Source organism: Nematolebias whitei, chromosome 13 (genome assembly GCF_014905685.2).
Source record: "Nematolebias whitei isolate Nwh7 chromosome 13, NemWhi1, whole genome shotgun sequence".
NCBI classification, from domain to species: Eukaryota; Metazoa; Chordata; class Actinopteri; order Cyprinodontiformes; family Rivulidae; genus Nematolebias; species Nematolebias whitei.
The window spans coordinates 14,647,766-14,675,140 of record NC_056510.1 but is presented as its reverse complement, the minus strand read 5'-3'; the positions used below and the strand labels follow the sequence as shown (position 1 = coordinate 14,675,140).

General features: G+C 40.5%; 1 protein-coding gene across 1 annotated transcript in view; it reads right to left on the bottom strand.

The window, feature by feature from the left end:
• Positions 1–954: 954 nt before the first annotated feature.
• The window catches only part of LOC119419058 (alsin-like), a 33,872-nt gene continuing 7,451 nt past the window's right edge, over positions 955–27,375 (bottom strand). Inside the window, 28 exon segments of the mRNA XM_037686358.1 lie at positions 955–1,072; positions 3,212–3,308; positions 3,467–3,616; positions 4,009–4,070; positions 4,184–4,229; positions 4,367–4,546; positions 4,615–4,722; positions 6,692–6,849; positions 6,955–7,069; positions 7,273–7,425; positions 7,546–7,676; positions 9,250–9,327; positions 11,885–11,996; positions 12,403–12,567; positions 12,851–12,949; positions 13,342–13,407; positions 15,393–15,571; positions 15,646–15,712; positions 17,649–17,719; positions 20,113–20,241; positions 21,595–21,726; positions 21,820–21,960; positions 22,191–22,260; positions 23,186–23,381; positions 23,459–23,630; positions 23,798–24,001; positions 25,538–25,615; positions 25,855–25,951. Of these exon segments, the coding sequence (XP_037542286.1) occupies positions 1,034–1,072; positions 3,212–3,308; positions 3,467–3,616; positions 4,009–4,070; positions 4,184–4,229; positions 4,367–4,546; positions 4,615–4,722; positions 6,692–6,849; positions 6,955–7,069; positions 7,273–7,425; positions 7,546–7,676; positions 9,250–9,327; positions 11,885–11,996; positions 12,403–12,567; positions 12,851–12,949; positions 13,342–13,407; positions 15,393–15,571; positions 15,646–15,712; positions 17,649–17,719; positions 20,113–20,241; positions 21,595–21,726; positions 21,820–21,960; positions 22,191–22,260; positions 23,186–23,381; positions 23,459–23,630; positions 23,798–24,001; positions 25,538–25,615; positions 25,855–25,951 (3,295 nt within the window). The 3' untranslated portion in view covers positions 955–1,033.

Genomic DNA, 27,375 nt, shown 5'->3' with positions numbered 1-27,375 from the left:
AAATGAAATATGTAATTTTATAATAGAACTTAACCCCCGTAAGAACCAGTAATGAAACTGGTATATCCCAAGTACATTCCCAGAACGTACCCGGCAAATATCAAATCTGTGCCCAGTTAATTTTCGGCACGCACAAAGTCTGTACCAAGTACATATCTGGCATGTACCAGCTCTGTACACAGCAAGTACCAAATTTGTACTCTGCAAGAACCCAGTACCTACCAGGTCTGTCCCCAACAAGTACCCAGGAAGTATCGGATACATATCTGATACATATACGGGAAGTACCATCAGGTATGTACCAGGTATGTAGCAGATTAGTAGCCAGTATGTAAATCGTACTTACAAGATACACAGCCAGTAAGTTCAGGGTAAAGTCACTTCATTATGGAGCCCAGTCCCTTTAATTACCCAGTATGTACTGGGCAGTGTTATGTACTGCTACTAAGATACAAAATGAAGGATTTCCCTTTTTAGCACCATCATCTGATCTTAAAACTACTATAATCTTAATAAATACCAGCACAGTACTCTGCATTTAATATTATATTCAGTATTTTACAATCTGCTGTTAAGAAAATATGTTATCAACCGTTCCCTCTGAGGAGAGTTTGAATGTTAGAAAATTATTTTAATTTGTTAGTGCCCTCAACAAGTCACGGTTCAGTGATCTCACTTCACCTGCAGTGTTTTAAAGTTCATCTCAAACACAGACGAAACGTAAAAAAAAATATTTATAGCATCATTTCAGCAGCTCCATCATTTATATTCCAAAGAGTTGCTCTTCAAGGTACAATAAAAACTTTAAAATGATAAAAAGTGCAGTAATGATACGTCTGTATGCAAATGTCGTGAGGATTTCCAACACGTCCAGAAGAGGGTGGTGTGTCACTGTCTGATGAAATCAGCGGTGATGAACCAACTAACATTCAACAAGACCCTCACTGAGAGCTGTTGGTTGGATAATGTTCTGCCTTCCCTCTGCTGGGCGTCACAGGTTTGGGTTCCACACGCAGTCACTTCCTGTTTGATTCTACGTGGTGGACTCATGTTGGATCTGGATGTAGCAGGCCTGCAGCAGGAACACAAACACATTCACGCATGTGCACTGAACCGAACCGAACCACAGACGAGTTAACTGAGAGATCGATCAATGACCGGTAAACGTGATCATTTCCAGATCTGTAACAAAACACGGTGGAAGGAAGTCATTTCTGAAGAACTGAAAGATCAAGATTAAAAACTATATCCTTTAAACTTGATGCCAAATGTTTTATAACTCAACATTGTTCAACCTCGGTAAGAGTATACATATGTGTACTTGTTCTCAATGACGTTTAAAGCTTTGAAAGTAGCGTTTGTTGCTCTGGCCAATCACAGACTGTATTTTATTCTGCAAACTGTAATTCTTCTAAATCACAGTACCGTAGTCCCTCGTTTAACACGGGGGATCCGTACCCTGAAACCCCGCGATAAGTGAAAAACCGCTAAGTAGGAATAGTTTTACAAGTAGTAAGTAGTAGTTTATTTTAGTATTTATATATATATTTGTATAAAGACGCTTTAAACCCTTCCCACATTCTTGCAATATTCTAAACAACGTTTCTAAACTCTAAATGTTCTAAAAGAGCACAGCATGTCACGATCTCAGCTCTCAGCCACGGCTGCACGCTGCGCTCTCGGCCACGCCCACTTCTCCACTGCAGAACGGAGATCGACTGAGGAGGAAGGAGGAGCTGCAGGAGGACGTTTCTCCTGCAGCTGTGGGCTGCACACAGGTGTAGCAGGTGCTAAATAATTTAAAATAATTAATTTTAAATAAAAAATCCATGCCGATCGTGCGGTTCATCCATTAATCAGCCAACTATGTGTTATGTCCAATCTTATTTTGAAAAACCGCGATAGAGCGAGTGTTCGAAAAACTAACTGCCAAGTAGCGAGAGACTACTGTAACCTTGGTGCTTAAACACAAAGAAACGAGAAAACATTTAATCAAAGGTGTCACAGAAACTATAGCATGCATACAGTTTATTGTGAGTATTAAAAGACCGGCACAGCAAGTTGGGGATTTTACGACAACTAAGAGATGCGAGAGAGAAACCATTGAAATCAATTGAAAAAACAAAAGCAACTTTAAAGAGGAGGGGGTCTCAGGGTTCAGCTTTTCAATGCCTACAAAAGAGAACTAACCATACTCGGCCGTTTCATACTTTCATGTGCGTGAGTAAAACTTTTCTTTAGTGAACCAGGCTAAGGTCCTGTTTACATGACAACGTTTTTAGGTAAAACCGAGCATTTCTGCTGTGTTTTGGCTGTTTGTTTACACGGCAACGACAGATGTTTTCTCACAATCCAGGTCCCAGAGTGGAGGTTTTCAGAAACGCCTAGCATCAATGTAAAACTGTGCACGTGCACTACAGACGGCTGCTGTCAATAGTTTTTCTGCGCTTCGTGAGCAGATGAACATCAGTAACAATGGCGGACAGCAGAGTGCTGTTTGTGCGTGTAAAAGCAGCCCAAAACTCCTCCTCGATCAAAACGAACCATTTTGGATGCAACTGTTTTTAAGCTCGAGGCTGAAGTGTCTGCGTGCACGCACTTGTCATTGAAATACAGAAATCCCAGCGCCAGCTAGTGACCTGGCATGGAAACTACAGTGGATTCAACAAGCATAGCATAACGGGGTAAACATGAGACTTCTGCACAATAAACATGAGAAAAACACGTGTTTCCAGAGATCTTTCATGTGTAAACAGGGTCTGGGTGTGAAGATCTATCAGTTGAAATGTTCAATAATCATAACGTTTTATTTTCTGGATGTAAAGCAGCAACTACAAGACTTTAAGGCCATATTCTTTTACTTATTTGTGGATGCAACAATGTGAATTTTATCATAGGAAGAGAGGCTGAACTAAACTTTTCCTGACAAGCCTGCGCTCAAGTTGTGAAGGCAACAGTGCAGATTGTAATTATTCACAAACAGCTCTGTTCTGTGACAGGACTTTCCTCTGCATGCATGAATAACACTCCAGTTAAGTCAAGACACAATGCTCCATCCAGAGCAGAGATTCTGTTTGTTGGCAGCACAGTTTGAAGCACATATCCCTCTTTGTGAAGGCTTCATCAATTAGACGACGACAAAAGATCCTAACTGGTACCCGCAAAAGACATAAAATCGACAACTCTGGGTTTAAGTATAGCGTTCTCCCACCTTTAATGTTGTGAACATCAGTCCCATCTCTCCATGCTGAATGTTGGGGTCCATGAGGTCTTCAATCAGGCTAACTTCAGCTCCCAGGTTCCTGATCCTGAAAAGCAGAGCAGCAAAACCTCTTGAGGCTTCACAAGCACTTCGGATGACAATGACAGTCAGAAATATTTACAGCGACAACAAAAGTGTCTGGATGTGACAAAAATACCAGCAGGAGTCAAAAAGACGTTTAATTAAAAAAAAATCACCACACACCTTGCTCTGAGCACCACATACAGGAAGAGCGGGAACAGATCATCCATGCACCACAAGAAAGCTCCATCCAGGAAAGGTTTCACCTCCAGAGTGAGCTCCTCAAACGACTTCTGGATCACAACGAGCTTGTCTGAAGGTGTGAAGGTGGTGCTGCGTAAGAAAAACAAAACAACAAAGTGTTTTAATTTTAATATGAATGTGGAAACATTACATTTTATCTAAGTTTTGTTGATTAATTTATTATATTATTAGACCTTTTTATGAATTGTGGCAAACTGTGATTACAAATCACAAGGTTTTTTTTCTACCACTTTATAAAACAGCAAATTAATTTAATAGTTCATCTCATCTGGACTAAGAAGTGCCTGACAGGCATTGATGAGGGCTAAATTTACCCATAAAAAAAAAAGTTTGTTCAAAGTCTATCAGCTAAATCCTTAATCATGACCCCCCTGTCTCCAGATCTGCAGTCAAACTTCACAGACGTTACTGTTTATGTTGTGTAAGTTGAATTTGTTGCCGACAGGAAACACAAAAACCACCTGATCTGCTGAAGAGTCTCAACGGCAGAAATAAAACAGACATCTTCACTGCTGGACACGATCTGTGATGACAAACAGTTAAACAGGGAAAACGCAAAATAAATGCCGTGCATGAGCACTGGAAACCAATGGAAGTGATTCAAGATGATTTTAGAAACGCTGAGAAGGTATTTACCTGCTTTTTCTCTCCAAGATTCGAAATCCAGTGAGGCCAAAACTTCCTATGACAGAAAAAAATATATATATTCTCAATATCAATGTGTTAAATTAGTTAAATTAGTATGTTAGAAGCAAAAACATACAAATAATTAAACATGTATACACTGTGTTTATGTTTGTTCCACGTGCACGCACTCACTCCTGCACTCCCAGAAAGCTGAGCAGTGATTGGTCGGCTTGTTTGTTGAGTCGGAGGATGTGCTCCCAGTACTGTACCTCCTCCTGCTCCTTCTGCAGGCAGTAGAGGGTGAAGAGAGGAGGATAGAGTCGAGGCAGCAGCACAGGGAGGAGCAGAGAGGAGCAGCTCACCACCACAACACTGATGGAGGAGACACGATGAAGAACAAATCTGTAGGTCTTATTTGTTTGATAAAAAAGCTCGTTGACACTGACCCGTGTTCTGGTCTGTTCGAGTTGTGTCTGACTTCAGATGAGGCGAGATTAGAGGCTTCAGGGATAATGCCGCCATCTTCTGGTAACCCTGGAAACAAAAACCTGTAGGCAAAAGAGTGCTAATATCAAGTAAACTAGAGAAATTGCATTTCCTGCGAAAATGCAGTGTGAATGCTTTTTGCTGAAGAACTTGCTGAAAAACAGCTTAAATTAGCAAAAAAAAAAAAAAGAAAAAGCTGAAATGTAGCTGAAATAAAAGAACAAGCTTAAATTAGGAAAAGAAAACAGAAAGAGCACATATTTACTGAGTTAGGCTGAAAGAAGCATAAAAAAGCAACAAAAAGTGGAAATCATCTGAAAAAAGCCGAAATTAGAAGAAAAAACAGCTGAAAAGTAGCTAAAAAGGCAGAAAGAAGCTTAAATTACCAGACGGAAGTGGACAGCAAATTTTTGCTGAATTAGGCTGAAAAAAGTTTGAGTGCAAAAAATGTGGAATAAGCTGAAAAAGCTAAAATTAGCATAAAACAGCTACATAGTAGCTGAAATAACTGAAACTAGCTGAAATAAGCTGAATGGTGCATAACAAGCTGAAATGAGCAGTAAGAAGTTATTTAGGCTGAAAGAAGCAGGAATTATGAAAAACTTAATATTATGCGAAAATGGATGAAATTAGCTAAATGCTAAAAAGGTAGCTGGAAAGGTAGAACAAGCTCCAATTTGCAGAAGAAAGAGTATATATTTGCTGAATTAGGTTGAAAGAAGCAGAAATGAGCACAAAAAGTGGAATTTATCTGAAAAAGATTAAATTAGCAAAAAAAACAGCTGAAGAGTAGCTAAAAAAGCCGTAAGAAGCTTTAATTTAAAGAAGGAAGTGGAGAGAGAGCACATTTTTGCTAAATAAGGATGAAAAAAGTTGAAATGAGTGCCAAAAATTTAGAATTAGATGAAAATGCTAACATTAGCATAAAAGCAGCTAAATAGTATCTGAAATATCATAAAGCTGAAACTTGAAGAAATAAGCTGAAAGGAGGATAACAAGCTGAAATTAGCAGAAAGTAGCTGAACAGTTTTAATTTGCACAAAGAAGCCGAAAGAAGCTGAACCAGAACAAAATATAAAAGGAGCAGTAAAAGGTTGTAAACAGATCTAAAGATTTGAAGGATGTAAAATGAGATCACTTAATTTTCTATGAGAAGAAAAAAAAATGGCAGAAAAGGCAAAAAATTTCAAAAAGCTAAAGTTGCACCAATACCAAAAGTCATAGCTGAATTATCCTGAAAGAGCTGAACGTTTTGATTTATGATTTGTTGAAATAGCTTGAAAACTGCAGGACAAGACTAGCACCAAAAAAATGTACAGAAGAAAAATGGATCACAATAGTGTGAATGCTTCATAAACATTCACACTATTAAACATATTAGATTTCCACATGTAATTCTGTTAAACTCCTGTACGGTCTAAAATAACTACAGTGAAAGGATGAGGCACTGAGAGGTTTTTATAGACTTCAGATCTTTTCAGCAGATTAGCTCCTTGTTTTATTTTTATTTATTTTTTTACCTTCAATTAACCAGAATGGCTTATTATTTCTTATTTTGTTATGTGGTCTTAATAAATAGTTATATACTAATAAGTAGATTTTAGACATGAGTTGCTTTTTTATTCATTTTTTAATTCAGTTCAAGTAGAAAAAAGCTCAAAGAAGAATGTTTGCTGATTCATCTAATACAAAATTGGAACAACAAAGTTCATGCTCAATCATCCAGGTATCAAATCCAATAATTCTCAGTCAGGTCATCTGCAATTGGAAATAATAATAATAATATAAAACAGCCCATAAGTCAAGAAATAAACATGTCTAAACATCAGACAACCATTAATCCGATTTCTTTATCTGCTGTAGACGATGTTTTACATCTACCGCTCGTCATTCTCTCCTATTTTTGTCCACTTGTGTTAATTTATTTAGGACAAACTACAGGCCCTGCTGCCATGGCTGGGCACTAAGACTGAACAGTAACGCAGCAGTGAAAAGCTGACCTGACCCAAACACCTGAGGAGAAGAACCTACCTGATGATGCTGTAGAAGTGTGCGAGGTAGGCCTGGAGCTCCTGGACCGCCTGTTGGAGCAGCCTGCGATTTGATCCCACGCCTACGTAGGTCATCCTGTAGGCTGTCACCAGCGTCTCCACCAACCAGCCCAGAGGATGGTGGGGGCCGTCACATGCCTAACACGCAACCACAACCACAGACAAACATCATTACCCATTATTATTATTAATATTATTGTTGTTGTTAACAAATCAAATGTAAAGAAACTGACAGTGGGGTACCTTGGTGAGGTATCTCCTTATGTTGTAGTAATTTGAAGAGGTGACCGGCTCGCCATACTGAGGGATAAACTCCAAACGCTCCAGAACTTTGCTCTGAGACTTGCTGAGATTAGGACTACACATACACACACATTGTTGTTTGTATGTCAAGAATCATCTGATGTTCAGGTGGTAAAGAGAAATAGAATTTGATGAAACCCAGACAAAGTAATCGCTGCATGTACATCTACAACCCAATTCAAGATGGCCACTTCACTGTTTTCATGTAATTTTATGTCGCCAACAGTCACAGGGATACTACTTTTAAAGTGCGTCCACCTTTGTCTGCGTGCCGTTGCTATGATGACGGCAATGTTCTCCCAGGCCTTGGTCCTCTCTCCTCTCCCAGCCTCGTCGCAGCCGAGTCGAGCCCAACATTCATCGAACACACAGATCCACCTCTGACCCGCAGGCACCACATACTGACCCAACCTGATGCAAACGCAAAACAATTAACATTGAAAACAAAATATAATCCTCTGCACATGAACTAAGTGATTGAAGCTGCATCATAAATCATTTGAGGATATAGTTTAAAAGAATAAAACTCACTGTAGGTTGTTTTTGTTTTCGCACTCATCAGTGTTGGGTTTGGTGTACGTTCCAACTACTTTCAGGCCCGTTCTCCACTCTCCGGTGAACATACCATCCAGACAGTCACCGTTGGCCAGGGTCAAAACACCCTAAAGATAAGGAAGCACAGGCATAACTAAATTATTTAAAATAACTTCAAGTTGTCTAATAATGTGCTCTTCACCAATAACCACCAATAACTTTGCGACCAAGTGACATACCAATAATTTGTAATTTAGTAATCACCGTACTTTTCGCCATACAAAACACATCTTTTTGCATAAATTTGCATGCCCTGCTACTTATATGGTGAAGCAACTTATTTACGTTTTTTTCCCCATATTTATAACCTAATTTTTGACTGAGATCTGACAATTTCATTCATTCTGACATGGAAAATATTGAACACTACCACTTTCAGCCACTAGAGGGCCCTCAACCCATATGGAAAGTCAAGTTAGAGCTGTCATTTCTAATCCGGAGCCTGGCCCCACCCGACCCAGATTCAGACCGGTCCGGGCCATAATAACGTGCGGGCTAGGTTGGTGTCAGGCTTTTGATTGCATCAGCGGACGCGTGCGACCGATGATCCAATTACATGCCAACATGGCTTGCCATACAGTCACCAGCCATTTGACTACGCGCTGACCGGCCTTGAAAGAGGTAAAAAGTTCAGTTAAGCTTCAGATGAACTACTGCCAGCGATCCATCAGCCCAAATGGAAGCTCATTCAGCCGCAGCACTCAGCAGATATGCGTGGCCGACGACACAAACAGGTGAGATCATAAAATATCCGACATGTCAAAGCAGGATTCAACGCAGGCAGAAGCAGGGGAAGCATTTAATGCACTTTGAGGGCTCCTCCGCTCTGATTTTCTGCCCCCTTTACTCAGCTGCACGTGCCCGCTGACCGTTAATAATAGTTGGTGGTATAAGCAGTCAAAGCTTAATTAAAAATGTGTGTGTGTGTGGGGGGGGGGGGGGGGGGCGGACCTGTAATTCCTGTTAATTTGTCGGATCGGGTGGGGTTTGAAAATTATGGCTATGGGCTGGGGTCGGATTTTTTGGATCCAAGTGCAACTCTAAGCCAAGTGTCTCATTAATACCGGTAGATAAAAGTGGCTATTAATGAGACACTTGGCTTGCCATACCAAGCCACCTTCGTCTCGCTCAGGAACTCTTGCAGCAAACATCAAATCAGCTGCATTTTGCCACGCCGCCCAGGCGAAATGCAGCTGATTTGAACATTAAAGTGCATTTATTAAGGAAAAGTTAAACTGAGACACACCTTTGCTATAAAGTCAAGCAAACAAATGTTATTAGGTGTTAATCTTGTTATTTTTGTTAAAATCCTCCCGTGCACACTCCCGCAGCTGCCATTTGGCAGCCAATCGATTTTTGGCACAACACCGGCCCACGTTTCCGAGTTGTCAGCGGTGACGCATAATAGATGCGACTTATACGGCAAAGCAACATATTTGTTTTTTCCAAACTTTATTAGACATATTTGAACTGATGCGACTTATTTGGTGCTGTGACATGTACAGCGGCAAGTACGGTACAATCAGTGCACAGATAAAAAAAATTTAAAAAAACTTGTAAAACATGTAAACTGATCAAATTAAGCCTGTAAAAGACCAATTTTTAAAGATTTAATAAAACAAGATCTCAAAGGTGTTTTACCTTTCCGCTGACGGTCCAGTCGTCAGAAAACTCCCCGTGGAAAACCGTGTCGTCTTCGGAAACCAACAGACCTGCACCCTGACAGATTAAAAAAAAAAACAATTTGGACTTATTTTCAGCTGATTACATTTCTGTATGTGCAAGAAAAACAAACACCGATTAAATATTTATATTTAAAAATGAACGTGTAAACATTATTTTTATCAAAGTTTTATTACCGGTAATTAATTTATTATAGTAACTGACATTTCTTTCCATCAATTTGAAGTAAATTATGGTCACGAATTATGCAGTTATCCCATCAGTTTTTATTAGAATTTTTGGCAGATTTTTTTTTTACAATACTGTCAAAGGTAAATTGGCTAAACTTGTGTGACAAACACTTAAAATGTCCAAAAGAAAATGAAAAAAATTCAGAGATAAAAAACAGAGATGCTACTTACATGATTAAATAATGTGGTCTAATCTTAGGATGTAGTCTATTAATAAAGTCAAATAATTTTAGTCATAGCTTTAATTTTTTATATTATTTTACATTTTGTTTATATTGTTGCACATCAACAATTGTTGGGAGGTGGCAAAGACAAAGCAGAGGGCGTACAATGAATTGTATGGGAGGCTGGACACTAAAGAGGGCGAGAAGGACTTGTACCGACTGGCGAGAGAGAGGGATCAGGCTGGAAAGGATGTGCAGCAGGTTAGGCTTGTTAAAGATAGGAAAGGCAATGTTCTAACAAGTGAGGAGAGTGTGACGGGAAGATGGAAGGAGTACTTTGAGGAGCTAATGAATGAAGAGAATGAAAGAGAAAGAAGAGTAGAGGTCATAAAAACTGTGGACCAGGAAGTGGGAAAGATTAATGAGGGTGAAGACTGGAAAGCTCTGAAAAGACTAAAAAAGTGAAAAGCAGTAGGACCTGATGACATACCAGTGGATGTTTGGAAATGTCTTGGAGAGATGACAGTTTTTGACTCAAATATTCAATGGCATATTCAAGGGTGAGAAATACCTGAGGAATGGAGAATGATAATAATAATAAGAGCTATGTGATGTCATCATTGTACGTTCCCCTACAATGGTGAAATTACTTCTCTGCATTTTACCCATTACACCTGGAATGCACCCAGGTGGAGCAGTGGGCAGCTATGCAAGCGCCCGGGGAGCAATTAGGGATTAGGTGTCTTGCTCAGAGACACCACGACATGTAGGAATGACTGGGGATCGAGCCTGGGACTTTCGGGTCTCGGGTCGGCTGCCCTACCTCTACCCGATCTCGGCCCCCAAAGAAAAAGTGTGCTGGTGGCTGTGCCCATTTTTTAAGAACAAGGGTGATGTACAAAGTTGTAGTAACTACAGGGGAATTAAGTTGATTAGTCACATAATGAAGATCTGGGAGAGAGTTGTGGAAGCAAGACTTGGACGAGAGGTGACTGAGCAGCAGTACGGTTCCATTCCAAGAAAGAGCACAACAGATGCCATATTTGCTTTGAAAATGCTGATGGAGAAGTACAGAGAGGGTCAGAAAGAACTCCATTGTGTCTTTGTGGCTTTAGAAAAATCATATGACAGGGTGCCAAGGGAGGAGGTTGGTATTGCATGAGGAAATCTGAAGTGGCAGAGAAGTGTGTTAGACTGGTACAGGACATGTATGAGGACAGCAGGACAGTGGTGAGATGTGCTGTAGGAGTGACAGATAGTTCAAGGTGGAGGTGGGAGTGCATCAAGGATTGTCTCTGAGCCCCTTCTTGTTTGCTCTGGTGATGGACCGACTAACAGATGAGGTCAAGCAGGAATCCCCATGGACTATGATGTTCGCAGATGACATTGCGATCTGTGACGAGAACAGGGAACAGGTGGAAGAGAACTTGGAGAGGTGGAGGTATGCACTTGAAAGAAGAGGAATGAAAGTCAGCTGCAGTAAGACAGAGTACATGTGTGTGAATGAGAGGGAGGCTGGTGGAACAGTGAGGCTACAAGGAGCAGAGGTCACAAAGGTGCAGGACTTCAAGTACCTGGGGTCCACTGTCCAGGAAAATGGGAGAGTGTGGTAAAGAGGTGAAAAAGAGAGTCCAGGCAGGATGGAGTGAATGGAGAAAAGTTTCAGGAGTGATTTGTGACAAAAGGGTGTCAGCAAAGGTCAAAGGAAAAGTTTACAAGACAGTGGTGAGACCAGTTAAATTGTATGGTCTGGAGACAGTGGCAATGACCGAAAGACAGGAGAAAGAACTGGAAGTGGCAGAAATGAAGATGTTGAGGTTCTCCTTGAGAATGACAAGGATGGATAAGATTAGGAATGAGATCATCAGAGGTACAGCACAGGTGGAACAACTGGAGATAAAGTTAGAGAGGCCAGACTGAGATGGTTTGGACATGTCCAGAGGAGGGACAGTGGGTACATTGGTAGAAGACGTCAGAAATGCAGCTGCCAAAAAAAAAAGACAAAGAGGAGATACAGTATATGGATGCAGTTAGAGAGGACATGGAGGTAGTTGGAATGAAGACAAAAAAGGCAAAGGTAAGAGTGAGATGGAGAAGGCTGTGGCAACCCCTGAAGAGGGAAAAGCCAAAAGAAGAAGATATAGTTGCACATCCAAACACTCGAGCGCTGAGCAGGTAGATATTTTTCGCTGCACTTACAGTCATCTTGTTTTCTTTGAATGCCCCTTCATAATAAACACCGTACTGTGTGACGACCACAGCGCTGCCATGCCGCTGGTCATCCAGCCACATTCCCATGTATTTCTCACCCCTAGGGGGGAACAAGACATTAAGGATCAATAAACCCAATCAATTTTAGCTTGCTAGCAATGCCCCTGGTCCACTAAAATACTTCAGATTTACTATCAATACAACTCTTCTTAATAAGGAAAATATGTCATTACTTTTGAACAACTACATCTTTCATAACACATTAAAGAAGGATTTTCACCGAAAACTTACTTGTGAGCTGTTTTTCAGGTTAATAACCTGAAAACTATTTCCTTGATGTGGCTAAATGTTTCTGTAAATAATGTTCTGCAGGTCTATTTCAAAAACTTTCCAAACTAAGACACAGTCAAGAAAACCTTTCTTGCGTCACGGTCCCACCAAGACGTATCCTCTACATGCTAAAGTTCTTAATTTTTTTCCCACGTTGTTCAAACATTTATTCAGACCTGGTGATGTCATCGTAGACCCCATATGCCGTCTTCTTATCGTGGACCCAGTGGCCGATGAAAACGCTGGAGGAGGTCTTGACCTGTTTACCAGAACTGAGCATGCCATAACCGTGACGCTGCCCGTCACAGAAACAGCCCTCGTACACCTCGCCGCTGGCATACCTGACATTAAACACAACATTAAACACCACAGACAGCACTTGTTAAATGTTAATAAGCAGACAACAGCAAAGCTTTATGTTTAATCAAAACAATCTGTTGTGGACACTTTATTACTGTATATAGCATCATTCTATATTTCTAACTGAGTCTGCTACTGCTGATTTTAACCACACACTTCTGATACTTAACATCAAACACATCTGGGATTCAAACAGGATGTCTCAGATGAGGACTCAAACTTTGTGGTGCTATTAAAATTATTTTAAACCAAACAGAAACTGACTTGTATTTGCCAAAGCCATGGATCTTGCCGTCTCTCCACTGTCCCTGGTAGATGTCTGGTTTGTCCTGGACTTTGTGAGGCATCACACACTCTCCATAACTGGAGAGAAAAAATAAAACACACAAACATTAAGACAGTTTCACAAAGTTGGTTTTCAAGCTGCAGAATTGTAGTTTTAAACATAGCAAAGCCTTTATTGCAGGGGTATTTAACTAAGTTGCTCAGGGGGCCACAGTTACTGAAAGCCAAGAGCTCAGGGGCCAGAAATCCAGCAATGTCATTAAGCTTGTTTTACAATTTCAAATCTAGTTTAATTTAAAAATGAACACATTGGTGGGCCGAACTGAGCTCACCAGTGGGCCTGATTTGGCCCCCGGGCCGCCAGTTGAATACCCATGCTCTATTGTTAGTTTTTGCAAACATTTATGTAAACGTTTTCTCTTCTTTTCAGATCTTCACTGTTGGAAATTAACATCCTATAAAATACAGACCCATCCTCCAGTCCGTTCTTAAAGTTTCCCTTGTACATTCGTCCATCTGGCCACTTCATGGTTCCTCTGAAAAAATAATTAGAATTGCTTTACTAACAATGTGATGTACCATTAATTTGCCATTTAGTAATTACAAACAGTGTACCGGTAAAAAAATAAGTTTCTTTGTTAAATTGTAAAACTGATCAACTAAAGCTTTAAAAAAAACATGTTTCTAAAGATTTGCACATAAACAGCTTACATATTTTTACTGATGAGTCCATTTAAAAGGTAAAGTCATCTCTGTCTAACCCCTCTGACAAAACACACTTCGGACTGAAAGCTTTAAATAATGATTGCTCAACTGACACACAAATGAACTTGAGCTAACAAAATTCTGATTACAGTCATCCCTCGCCATATTGCTGCTTCACTGTATCGCAAGTTATTTTAACTTGGTTTTTATATTGTGTGTACTGTACATTCATCTCATCGTCATCATATTCATCACCATTGACAAAGTGTTTAAGAGCATATGAAGTGTTTGTAAGAGACTGGGAATGTCATGATTCCTGTCTGTCCACCACGCCCCACTGCTCTGCTGTGATCAGGATAATTCTTCTCACTTGGTGGTCGTAGCATTTACGTGCTTCCCTTTTCTTTATCCGGTGCCAGATTATTGAAAGCCTTGAGGATGTAAATGTCCAGTGTCTCATGCTCCTGACTGATCCCCTCATCCTCACAAAGTTTCTGTGCCCTGGATTCTCCTGTTTCACCAGGCCATGATAATGTGCTGGAAGGGCGGGCTGGGTTGGTGTTGGGCTTTTGATTGTGTCAGCGGATTAGCCGTGATCCAATTATATGGCAACATGGCTTGCCATATATTCACCAGCCGCATGTGGCCATTTGACCGCGTGCAGACCGGCCTTGAAAGAGGTAAAATAAAGTTCAGTTAAGCTTCAGATGAGACTATCGGTACTGCCAGTGCCAAGAAGCGATTCATCGCCCAAATGGACGTTCATTCAGCCGCTGCACTTAGCGGATGCGTGTGGCCGACGACCCAAACAGGTGAGATCCCAAAGCAGATATGTCAGAGCAGGGTCTGTGTCTGAATAATGCAGAATGCAAGCAGAAGCAGTGATTTAATGCGCTTTGACGGCCATGAAAGGACAAACACCCCTCAGCTCCGATCTTCTGCTCCTTTGATTCAACCATGTGCGTCCACCGACCGTTAATTACTATACAAACAGTCAAAGCTTAATTAAAAATTTCTGGCTTTTTTTTCGGGTTCGGACCTGTAATTACTGTTGAGTCGGGTCGGGTGGGGTTTGGAAATGATGGCTACAGGCTGGGCCGAGTTGGACTTTTTGGGCTCAAATGCAACTCTACCGACCTCCGAGTATTGCCTGAACCTCAAAGAAGTAGTTTGAAGCGTCTCCCTGTATGACCTTTGACTGTTCTCTCACTACCCCACTGAGTTCTGGATGGATCCAAACGAAGCAACAACCCCACTCAGGACTCTGATCTCGTGGTGACGTCATTACTCTCTCCATCCGCCCCAATCCTCTACATGGGGAAGCGAGTTTAACCGCTGGATCAAGTCCCCTGCCTGATATGAGCTCTAAAAGAAGGTTAGTGGGTTTTTCTCGGAACTCTGTTCACACTCCCAGTCCTTCCACAGCCATTATCCTCTCCCTCCTCAGACTTTCCAGTGCATTTCCACAGATGTGTGTTGACTCCCACCAGTCTGGTTGAATTTTCAGGTCCTCTGCTAAATTCAATGCAGGGAAAGGTTAATAAGAGAGTGATGGAGGTTTGCAGGAGTGTGGGAAGAGTTTATAAAGCCTTAATATATATAAATGACAACATGGTAGTCTCTGGAAAGTAACCCCCACGATAGGTGAGGGATCACTGTGTAAAATTTTGTATAAGAGCAGCAAAGATAATACACATTTTAGTTTTGTACAGTCTCAATGAGCAGAGGATTGGTGGTTTCCAGCAGATTTCTATTAACAACAACAACAACAACAACAACAACCCCCAAAACAAAAATAACTCATCTGCCCTCTGACCTGCCATGAACCCGTCCTGCCAGCCAGCTTCCTGAGTACTGAGCGTCTCTGAATCTTTCATCTACGGTGAAGGTGTAGGTCGCCGTGCGGGACATTGCTGTGACCCCTGGAGATGCTACCTGACCTCCACCACCCAGCACCTGATCCACCGCCTGGTTGAGGGCTCGAAGCCATTTGTTCTGCAGAAAAACAAAAGGGTCAAACTAAGGGAATAGAAGACACTAATGAGGAATCAAATGAGAAAAATAAACACCTTTTCTTGTGGTGTTGAGGCCACCAGGGTAAAATTTTCCTCTGGACATGTTATTTTTAGGGCGTAGCTGAGAATTCACAAATAAAGCATAACAATTAACTTATAATTTACAGTTTTGATGTGTTAAACAAACATGTTGGGTGGGTAAATTGAAAAACAAGCACCAAAACAACAGTCAAATAATGGTAAAAGGTGCAGAAGTTCCTCTGCAACAGACACTTAATCAAAAAGAGCCATTTTACTGTAAAACTGAAGAGAACATTTGGCTTTTCTGGAATCAATTTAGCTTTTTTTAATACATTTGTTGATGCAAAACTGTGTATATATAATATTGGAAGTTGTATGTTTCATTACTGCATCAGGTTATATGGCAGCTGCAGGTTTGCTGCTTTTTCATTTTCAGTTTTATCGATGGACAAAATAGAAAGGACCTGCAATTTTTTTTTATTTTTATTGTAAACCCAAAAAGAAGGATTTACAACTAGGCCTGTCACGATAAAAACATTTTGCTGGGCGATTAATTGTCTCAGAAATTATTGCAATAAACAATAATACTGTTTGAAATTTAACAATAATTAATTGTCAAATTTTAGAAGAAATGTTGATTTGTTTGGAGTGTAGTACCTTTTTTGGACCACTTGATGGCAGTATAAAACTGTTTGAATCAAAGCGCCTCTTTAATAAAATGGGATGGAGGGCTCTGCCTTAACCTGACATGGTCTGACATGGTGAACGCACAGTGGCTTGAGCTCTTTAGCATAGCATTTTTCACACAAAGCTTTTAATTAAAAAAAAATTAAAAAATAAGTAAACAAGTTCTAAGCTTCTTTTTGGGAAAAAAAACAACTTTTTACATGAAGGCACGGGTTTCAACCATGAATTTTGGAGCTCGACAAGACGGAGATTTATTCCCGAGGTCGGCCTGTTAGCGTAGCTCATAGCTTAGCTTCTTAGCTTAGCTTCTTAGCTTAGCTGCTTTTAACGATCCAAAAACGCAATTTTGGACAGTTAAAACAGATTTTAAAGAGAAAATAGAAAGGGAGGGGTCAGTGAAGAACACCGGAGTTGAGCCGTGTCTTCAGTAGAAAGAGAGAGACACGAAGAAAGGATAAAGATGGTAAATGAAAATGAGGTCGATAATTTTCATTCATCATGTGATTAATTGATTTTTAAGGGGAGTGGTGGTGCAGAGGTTAGAGAACGTGGGCCTGTGATCGGAAGATCGCTGGTTCAAGCCCCGGTACCGACAACATCAAAAATGTGGGTGGGGTAGGTGAAGCACCCACACCTGCCCCTACCCTCATTCATCCCACTCTGGGCCCTTGAGCAAGGCCCTTAACCCCCACCATCTGCTCCTCCGGGTGTCCTAGATAGCAGCTCTCTGCTCCACACAGAGGGCTGTGGTAGCTCGGTGTTCTGTGGTTGCGTCAGGAAGGGCATCCTGCGTAAAAATAATTGCCAAGTCTTCGTGTGACTTAGTTCGCTGTGGCGACCCCTAAAGCAGGGAGCAGCCGAAAGAAGAAGAAGAAAAAGTGATTAATTGATTTATTGTTTATCGCGACAGGTCTGTTTACAACACAGGCATCTAAAGGTTTATTCAGACTGGTTATTTAAAATGGATTTTAGCTATCTGATTGTGATTGGATAGCATTAAAAACAGATCTGAATCTTTTCAACGTGTACAGAAAATATTCCCTCAGACCACCAGTCTGTCCTGATCCTCGATGCAGGAACTCCTACTGCTCGGGCGTCAGCAGAGTGCACGGCTCCTCAGGGCAAAAAGAAAATGACTGCTCAGCTGCTGGCTGATTAAAGGTAATTAAGAAGGCTCTAAAATGGCTCTGAACTGTGTTAATGTCAAAATAACAAGAGTTAAGCTGCATGTGCTGTAATTCTGCAGAAACATCCGCAGCCCTGCTGATGCGCTGCTTGTTGCAGAACTCTGATGGTTTCTGTTTCTATTAATGCCACATTTCCAGTTTGAATTTCTACGACAAACTCACAGTCCGCTGCTGTCGTCAGTAACTGGTTTGATCCACAAACAGCTCAGAGGAAAGACGCGATGTGTGGAGAACTGTGAAAAGACAATTCAACAAAAAGAGGGAAGTTACATTATTTCTTAAATTCTCACATTAGGAAATATCTATTCAGAGGTTACTTCAACCAGACTGCCTGAGTAACCGATAACCAATAGATTTCATTCAGTTATTGCCTAAAATAGGTTTTTTTTTTTTATTAGTTTAGGGAAGTTACAAAGAAATCCACAAGCATACTTTCAGTTTTACACTAAAATACGTGCTTGAGAAAGTTACACGAGATGAATCAGATTAAGAAAACCTACTTTAAGACTTTCTCATAAAGATTTTATGACTCTTGTGGGAACTGTCTACATCATTTGAGAATAAAAATTACATGAATTATGACCATGCTCTGCAAAACTGGTAACAAGAAGTCCTGCAGTAACGAAATATTAGCAACATTTAATTTATTTTTGAACACGAAAGCATAAACTTTTTAACTAACCCACCAAATGAGAACTTTAACTTGTAAATGAGAATAACTTGGATGCTTTTTGATGTTAATATTTATTTAAAATCCACTATAAATTCTACTTCAGTGATGTAATTGACAATGCAGCACATGCGCTCAAAATCTAAAAGAAAAAGACAAATGTGTAAAATATTTTTGTCTATCAACACATCAAAGTGAAACAGAGACCTAAATAGTCGGGGTCTCTAAAGTGAACTACCAGAAGCAGACAAAATATCAAAACACATCTGTAATGAAACAAGATAAGATCTGTGGTAAAATCACTTGAAAATAAAAAATAAGCCATGCTTCGCCGTCTTGTTTTATCCAATCTGAACTGAAAAGTGTAATCAGATTACATGTATTCCACAAACAGAAAGATAAACTCCAGAAAGGCATCTTTAAGAAAACATTACTAAAGTGGAAAATAAATTAAAACAAAAACCAAAGGAGTGCCATCTTCAAAAATTTGAAATGTGAGAAAATGACATTAAATATCAGCAATACTGAATAAATACACAAATAGATTCCCAGTGTTTTTCAAATCATTGCTTATATGAAAGAACTGCTTGCCATATTTGCATCTCTCGTCTCCTTCAGCTGCTGTGGAGGTCTTTAGCTTCTGAAAGTTAATCTGAACCAAGCATGTTTGTTTGATGTAAAGTTTAGATAAGATTTTTCTCTGCTTCTTTTCTGTTGGAGCTGTTAAATTCAGTTTTTAATTCAATTCAGTATATTTATATAGCGCCAAGTCACAACAGAAGTCATCTCAGAGCACTGAACAGAAACATTCATATATAAAAATAATAATTTAACACTATTTATTTATGAGGAGCTGACTGCTTTGAATTTAACTACATCACAGATCTCTCATCTTGAGCAAGCAGGAAGGCAAAAGTGCAAAGGAAAAACTCCCTCACGAGGAATAAACCTTTAGCAGAACCAGGCTCAGGACAAGCGGACATCTGCTTCGACTGGCTGGTTTTGAGAGGAACAGGAAGGAGGAACCGATACATAATGGCAGGTCAAAAATCACTAGATAGAAATACAGTATCAAATGAAAACTATTCAATTTTACCTAGGAAATTAGGTAAATTTGTCCTAGGGGAGTGGTGGCGCAGAGGTTAGAGAACGTGGGCCTGTGATCGGAAGATCGCCGGTTCAAGCCCCGGTACAGACAACATCAAAAATATGGGTGGGGTAGGTGAAGCACTCACACCTGCCCCGACCCTCATTTGTCCCACTCTGGGCCCTTGAGCAAGGTCCTTAACCCCCACCATCTGCTCCTCCGGGTGTCTTAGATAGCAGCTCTCTGCTCCACACAGAGGGCTGTGGTAGCTCAGTGGTCTGTGGTTGCGTCAGGAAGGACATCCGGCGTAAAACAACAACTGCCAAGTCTTTGTGCAACTTAGTTCGCTGTGGCGACCCCTAACGCAGGGAGCAGCCGAAAGAAGAAGTAGAAGGTAAATTTGTCCTCTAGTAGTCTAAGTCTATAGCGGCATAACAAGCCAACCCTAACTATAGGATTTATCAAAAAGGAAAGTCTTAAGCCCAGTCTTAAAACTGGACAATGTGTCAGCCTCACGGACAGAAACTGGAAGTTGGTTCCACAAGAGAGGAGCTTGATAAAAGAAAGATCTTCCTCCCATTCTGCTTCTAGAAACTCTAGGAACTGCGAGTAAGCCTGCAGTCTGAGAGCGAAGTGCTCTGTTGGGAAAATATGGAACAATAAGATCTCAAATATAAGATGGAGCTAGGCTGTAGTTAGCAAGATGCAGTTAAATAAAACATCTGTTCAATGTACTCATCCAAAAACTTTGTACTGAACAGTCACAATACAAATACACGCACCGTTACCTGCAAATAGCTGGTTTTGTACATACATTTCTTGTCTTTGTGTGTGTGTGTGTGTGTGTGTGTGTGTGTGTGTGTGTATACCTGCGTGTGCACCAGAATGTCACTGAACAGTATGAACCCGTGACTGGAGAACCGGCCGGCGTTCTGAAGGGTCAGAGATCGGTTGCTGCTTTCACAAACCATGCGGCGCTGCGGAACGCGCAAAGATTCCTAGAATTTAAATTAAAATAAATAAAACTCCTGTCAGTTCAACAAGCTCTCGAACCAGGGAAGTTAAGTCTTTACAGTGAGACGTCACAGAAACACAACCTGCATCAATAACCTCAGAGACATTCATTCAAAAGAAAAAAAAGTTCAGTTCAAAAACAACTGGACATTATTTGTAACAGAAGACGTTTCGCTCCTCATCCGTCTTCTTCTTCAAACGGCTTCTGTTACAAATAAAGTCCAGTTGTTTTTATATTGAACATTTTTTGAATTTATCATGTCCTGGATGACTGAGAATCTTCACCAGCAAACCTCAGCTACAGCTATCTGCTAGTTTCACACAGGTTTATTCGGCAAAAAAAACAAAAGATGGTGCAGATAAGATCAGAATTTGGACTTTACAAATAATTAACTGTGACAGAACAATTAAGCAGTGAAACAAATTCAAAATGAGAAAAACTATGTTTTGGAAATACAGTAGTCCCTCGCTACTTCATGGTTCGACCTTCGAAACTCGCTCTTTTGCAGTTTTTCAAAGATGATACACAATTTTTTTTTATATACAACACGAGTGTCAACTTTAATATAACTCAGGTAATCAGAACATTAAGGGATGCTGTACAGTAAAAAGTTAACAAAAAATAAAATACTTCAGACAGGCACCTCCATTTTGTAGTTTTCTCTCAATAAGCCTATACTGTATCCCCGCTCATAACGACTACATTTCCCAGAAGTCAACAGAGCCCCGCCCAGAAGCCCCGTTGCCCTCTGGTGAAATATTAGAGGGAAAGTTTTGATCTGATCGGAAAAAGCTAGGGGCTTATTCATACAGTGACTTTGGCATCCAGAGGATGCAGAACCGGACCCCCAGACTCGTCGATGAACCCGAGGGCTGCTAGCCGGCCCACGAGGACCTCAGAGCAGGGACGCAACACTGTAAGTCATGCCTCTCTCCGGAGCCCAGAGTTTAGAACATTGTGGGCTTTGTCGCTGCAGGGCAGGTCTGTAGAAACAGAACCGAGTCAGACCGGAACCGAGCAGAACCAAGAGCTACTGCTGTTCTGCAGAGAAGGTGAGTAAAATTTAGTAGCTACATATACGTATGTTGTTAAAATTACATGTTTAAGAGTTTAGAACATTGCAACAGTGTGGGAAGGGTTTCTAAAGCCTTAAAATACATATAAATACTAAAATAATATAACGTCCCTACTTCACGGATTTTCACTCATTGCGTGCGCGGGGGGTGGGGTCTGGAACGTAATCTCCACAATAAACAAGGGACTACTGTAGTGATACGCTCTCCAAACACAAAAGTAGACAAAAAGCAGTTGTGTTTACAACAGGAGTTGTTCTCACAGTATTTTTTCCAGAGTGGCTTTTCCAGAACATGAATGTGTTCTCAGCTTCCTTCTTTTTCCTCAGCAGAGACAGAGACAGAGTTTCGTACTGACTGAAGCCCTGATGGAGGAACTGATACTCCACAGTGAGCTGGGGAAAAGGTGAACAGCATTTTAGAGCAAACACAGCTACATTAACACCAACACAGGAACACAGGTGAGCCACAAAGCGAGAAGTATTCACCACGTCATAGCAGGCGGTCATTTTGAGCAGGACTCGGTTATACTGGTGGAGCTGCTGCAGAGGCCAGTGGAACATTGAAACCAGATCAACGTCGCCGCTGATGGACGGGTCCCATACGTTCAGCTGAGAGAGCAAAGCCTGCTGATTGCCCAGACTCTCCCTGAAGAAAAACACAGGCACAGAGATTACACTCTTAGACCTGAAACCTCATATGCTTACAGTTTGTTTAGGAAAAAAACAAGAAGGTTTAAATGACGTTAAGACCAATAACAACAGAGAGCCTTTTAATCTGCTAAAGACCGCTTTGTCCTTTCTCTGGAGTGAGCAATAAAAGCAGAACTCTTTCAGTAGTGCATTTAAAATGAAAGCACTCACAGTGAGAGTTTATGAAGCAACTGGAACCCACCCATCACTTGGAAGTCACCAACTGCAGAACAATACCTATAAAAAGATGCAAAAGACATCTGGATTTGTCTTTCACTTCTCAAAACAGATGCAGTGAAGAAAAGCCAACCTAACTGATGCACGATGGACCTTTTACACTGCATCAAAATGGCAAGTTCAGAGCATCAGTCACTGAAATAGATGGCCAACCATGGAGCAGATAATTTGCTAATGAGGAGAGCAGTTAATGCTGCCATCTTGGTAGGTGCTACATTAGTTACTGTCAGCAGACCGATACATATCCGAGGTAAAAAGTCAAGAAGCCCAATGATTTGCCACTAGCTGTTATAATTATTCAAACCTGCATTGCAAAGAATGTTGTATCGTTAAATGTAATTATCAACACTGAATGCAAAGCTTTAGTTAGTCAGACATGTAATGTACTTATTTACCTAAAATGTAGTTATGTTCTGCTCTGGCTAGACTGATTACAGTACTACCAGCAGATTATTTTAATCTGAGTATTGCACAGTGTTGTCATTTTGCCCACACTAACGCTCGACCAGGCATGGTGGGTGGCTCATTACAGTATATACACCTGTTCCAGTTTCACAATATGCATGATATACGTGTATCCAAGTAAAATAAGGCTATTTGTAAGCGTTTTGGTCTGACGACACAGCATACAGTACAGCACGAAAAAGATGCTGACAATATGTGGCATTAAATGTGTAAGAAGTGATAGAAGTAGCACCTAGCAAGATGGCGACCATACATCTTATCTGGCGCCATCTGTGGCTATTCCACTGAAGGCACTAGATGAGTATTTTTATTTCTGTAGTTTTAATCATCCGACAAAATAAATTAAAAAAACAGTTTGCAGAGAAAATATCATTTTTAACATAAAATGTAATGTTTAGATTTATAATGTAGGAAAAACATGAGAATATTTGTTTATTACTGTGCCAAAACAAGAGCTTACCTTCTGTATGTGTCCTGGAAATGATCTGTGTGTGTCAGCAAGGGAAAGGAAGTGACGTCACGGCTTCGCGCATCATACAGGAAGTAGCTGAGGGACGTGGCATGACGACCCACCAGGGAGCTCAGGTGAGCACAACTCTCATAAAGAGAGAAGAAGAGCTGGGTGCACGGGTCTCCCAACACCTGACAAGCACTCTCTACACACACAAAAACAGGCTCAGTTCATGCTTGTGCTGTATTAGTTTTGCGTTATCGTGTAAATTTAGACAGGCACCTCTTTTACGCAGCGGCGTGAGAAGAATCCTCCTGAAACTGCTCAGCCAGCAGTAAAACCGTCTCTCGCTGGAGGCCAACTCGTGAATGGCTGCGATAAAACCCTTCACATTCAGGTCCGTCAACGCTGCACACATCTGACCGCCGCTGCACACACTGCTGATGTAACCCATCTACGCAAAAATACAGACGTAATACCATGACAATGATTAGGTTATAAATTCTGAGCTACAGGTTCAGCTCAGAATTTATGTTAAAAAACAGCTCAAGTGACTCAGATGGAAAAGTTCTCCTCCCGTAGTTTCCCATCAAAGTGGATTTGGGTTTTTGACCCACAAACCTCAATGCAGAAGGGCAGCAGGGAGGGTCTGACTGAGTAACTTTCCGCCCGGTTCGGTGAGCTCAGGCACGAGCTTCGGCTCGGCTGAGATCGTTGCTGCTGGCCGCAGTACAGCAGCGCCGGCTGGACGCAGTCACCATCAGCCAGGAACAGGGAGTGGCTCTGACCGGCTGACAGATCCCAAACACGAAGGCCATCAGACAGCTACGGCAACAAACGAACAAAGAAATGAAAATAAAAATACACAATTTAACTTGAAGGTTCATCATTTTCTGTGAAAATGCAGACAGAGATGTTCGTGCTGGTGTTCGGCGTATTGTTTTTATGCTATTAGTGTTTAGCGTATTTTTAGTTGATGTTTTTCTTAGTTCATATCTTAGATCTTATTACTGTTTTTCTTTTACATTTTATTATTGGATGTAACTGGGACCCTGTGTACAAATTTCTTTCCACCACATGTACCACATGTGGTGCGAATGACAAATAAAGAAACTTGTGAAAGACTTGGTTTAGGTATAATAAGCAGAACAGAGCAAAAACAGTGGCTAAAAGTTCAAATTAACAAAACAAGCTAAAAACTAAAATTAGTAAAACCCTAGCTAAAAGATTCAATTATAGAAATTGTAGCTCAAAACTAAAAGTTTGAATTAATTAAACTAGCTAAAATGATCAAAACCAAAGCTTAAAATCAACTTAAGCAAAACTGTAGATCAAAACTCAAACAAGCTAAACAGTAGCTCAAAGCTAAGTTTAGCAAAACCATAGTTCCAAGTCAAAATACCCAAAATTGTAGATCAAACCTAAAATAAAGAAAATAGTAGCTAAAATCTGGTTATAAAAACATAGCTAAAACTAAAATTAGAAAGACTGTAGCTAAAAGCTAAGAGTAGCAAAAGACAAAAAAAAAGAAAAGATCTCATTCAATTCAATTCAGTTTATTTATATAGTGCCAAGTCACAACAAAAGTCGTCTCAGGATCACGTAATTGACCAGCAACTATTTTCTCTAGAATTTTTGAGATGAAAGTTAGATTAGATATAGGTCTATGTCTAGGATTCCTGAGTCAAGGTTATGTTTCTTAAATAAAGGTTTAATTACAGCAATCTTAAAGCTCTGTTGTACGTAACAGTTTATTAAAGACAAATTAAGCAGATCCAAGACGAGGTTATTAATTAAAGGAAATACGGCTTTAAATAACCTGGTTGGGATGGGATCTAGCAGACATGTGGATGGTTTGGATGAAGCTATTATTTTGGACAATTCAGAGAGCTCAACAGGACCAAAACACTCCGAACATAAATCAGGTTCTAGAGACATTTTTAAAGTTGTCTCATCTGACACAGAACCAGAGGCGACACTAGGAATGTTGGATTTTTTTCCCCTAATTGAAACAAATGTATTTATAAAGAATCATTGTATAGTAAATATCTGCAAAAAACAGGTCAAAGCGTTCTCCTTCTGGTTGAGCTGAACGTTTAAACATATGAACAGCTACAATACCTCAAAAGGAGCATTAGTAAAGTTAGATTTAAAAAAAAAAACATACAGAAAAATAAAAGCAGGAGAGCAGCATGAGACTGACTCAGAGTTCACACAGTTAGGCAGTCTTTACCCGAGGGTGAACACTCCCCTCACTGTCTGCTTCATACACATAACTGCACGGTGCAGTCACTACTTCAATATGTCCGTCTTGTACTAAAAGAAGTAAAACACAAGCAGAGTGTGAGTAGATCATCAAACCTTCACCTGCTGTGGCACGGTGACGGGACTGTTGACGTGACCAAGCTGCCCACACATGTTACTTCCCCACGAGTAGACCTGCAGGACACAAGTAGTTGTGTGTGAATACAGGAGTGCTAACACACCTGTTTTAAAACATGTTTGACTTTTTGATTTTAACAAAATAAAAGCTCAGACTTTTACACTCAGGTTTACAGACAACAGAGACATGAAGTGGTGTTTAAAGAATGAATTCAGAAGGTTTAGTTGAAAAACAGAAAGGGCAAATTAGGTAAATCGATGCAGAATCTTGTATTCACATGCCGTGAATCTGTTACCTGACACTGAGCAGTGAGAGCCAATGAATGATGCGACCCTGCAGAAACTTTGATCACTTCCTGGCCTGTCAGAGACTTGATCCACAGAGGCTGAAGTCTACACACAAATACAGATACAGAAAAAACATGTGAGGATGGTAGACTCTTTTTCCAATCTTTCTGTATGTACCTATAGCTACAGGGCTTGGAGTATCTGTTCTTTTTAAAGGTAAACTGAACAGAATATTCTTTAAAAACAAACAGCTTCATATAAATAAAAACATAATCTGAATCCAATAATGGTCATTCAGGTCATCTGGACAGTTTTTTTGTGGAAAGACGTTTCGCCCTCTATCCGGAGGGCTTCATCAGTCTGAGGAGTCCCAAGTAAACTGTTTTCCCCACTAAGCAGTACACTCCTTTAGTGGACCAACCAGCTTGCTGGTGATAAGATGGTTTCTGGGGGCTGTCCTGTCCCCCGTCGACTCATCGCTGGCAGGCAGCCACAGTCAAAGTGGTTCAAGACATCAAAGTTCATGCTCAATCATCCAGGTACAAAATCCAATATCTGTCCAACGACCTGATTGACCATTATTGGATTTTGTATCTGGATGATTGAGCATGAACCTTGATAATTATGAATTATTTTTTCTATTTCTTCAATTCAATTCAATAATACTTTATTAATCCCAAAGGGAAATTAAATGCTGTAACTCATTATGCTAGTTTTAATGAGATGTTATAGATACTGATGGCTGTAGGCAGGAAGGATCTCTTGTAAAGGTCCGTCCCACAGTGGATCCGAAGAAACTGGCCACAGATTCTGTCTGATCCGTCCACCCAGACTTGGCTGGCCTCTCGGTTCCCCCGGGCTGCAGGACCGTCCGAATACCGGGCAGAACTCCTCCCAGAACAATGGCCACGCCTTCCAGCAGCCTGCCGAGCTCCTCGTCGCTGCAGACAGCTAGCTGCAGGTGCCGGGGGATGATCCCAGTCCTTCTGCTGTCACGAGTCACTTTTCTTGCCAGTTCCAGGATATTTTTAGGAGATCTTAGGATCTCAGTGGTCAGGCACATGAGCACAGCCATCAGGTAGACGGGAATGCATCTACGGAGCCTTCTTTTCAACTCATTTGAGATTTGGGGCTGTAGTTGAGATATATGAGCTTTTGAGATGTTAATCAGCTGCTCCCAGTTGTTATAAAAACACCTTGTTGCCATGGTTTCACATAATAACAAATGTCCAAAAGTAAAAAAGTTTCAGTAAAAATCTTTCCAGCTGCACAGCATCTGATACCAGAGGAAACAATCACCCAAAAAAAGTGATTTATATCAAGAAAAACAGGAATTAAAGTTTCCAAAAGCAAAATCTCAGAATGAATATGATAGAGCTACTCCAACATGCAGCCACCTCAAGCGGCGCAATTCTAGTATTCAAGAATATAAATATAATGTGTGTGTGTGTGTGTGTGTGTATATATATATATATATATATAAATATATATATATATATATATATATATATATATATATAAATATATAT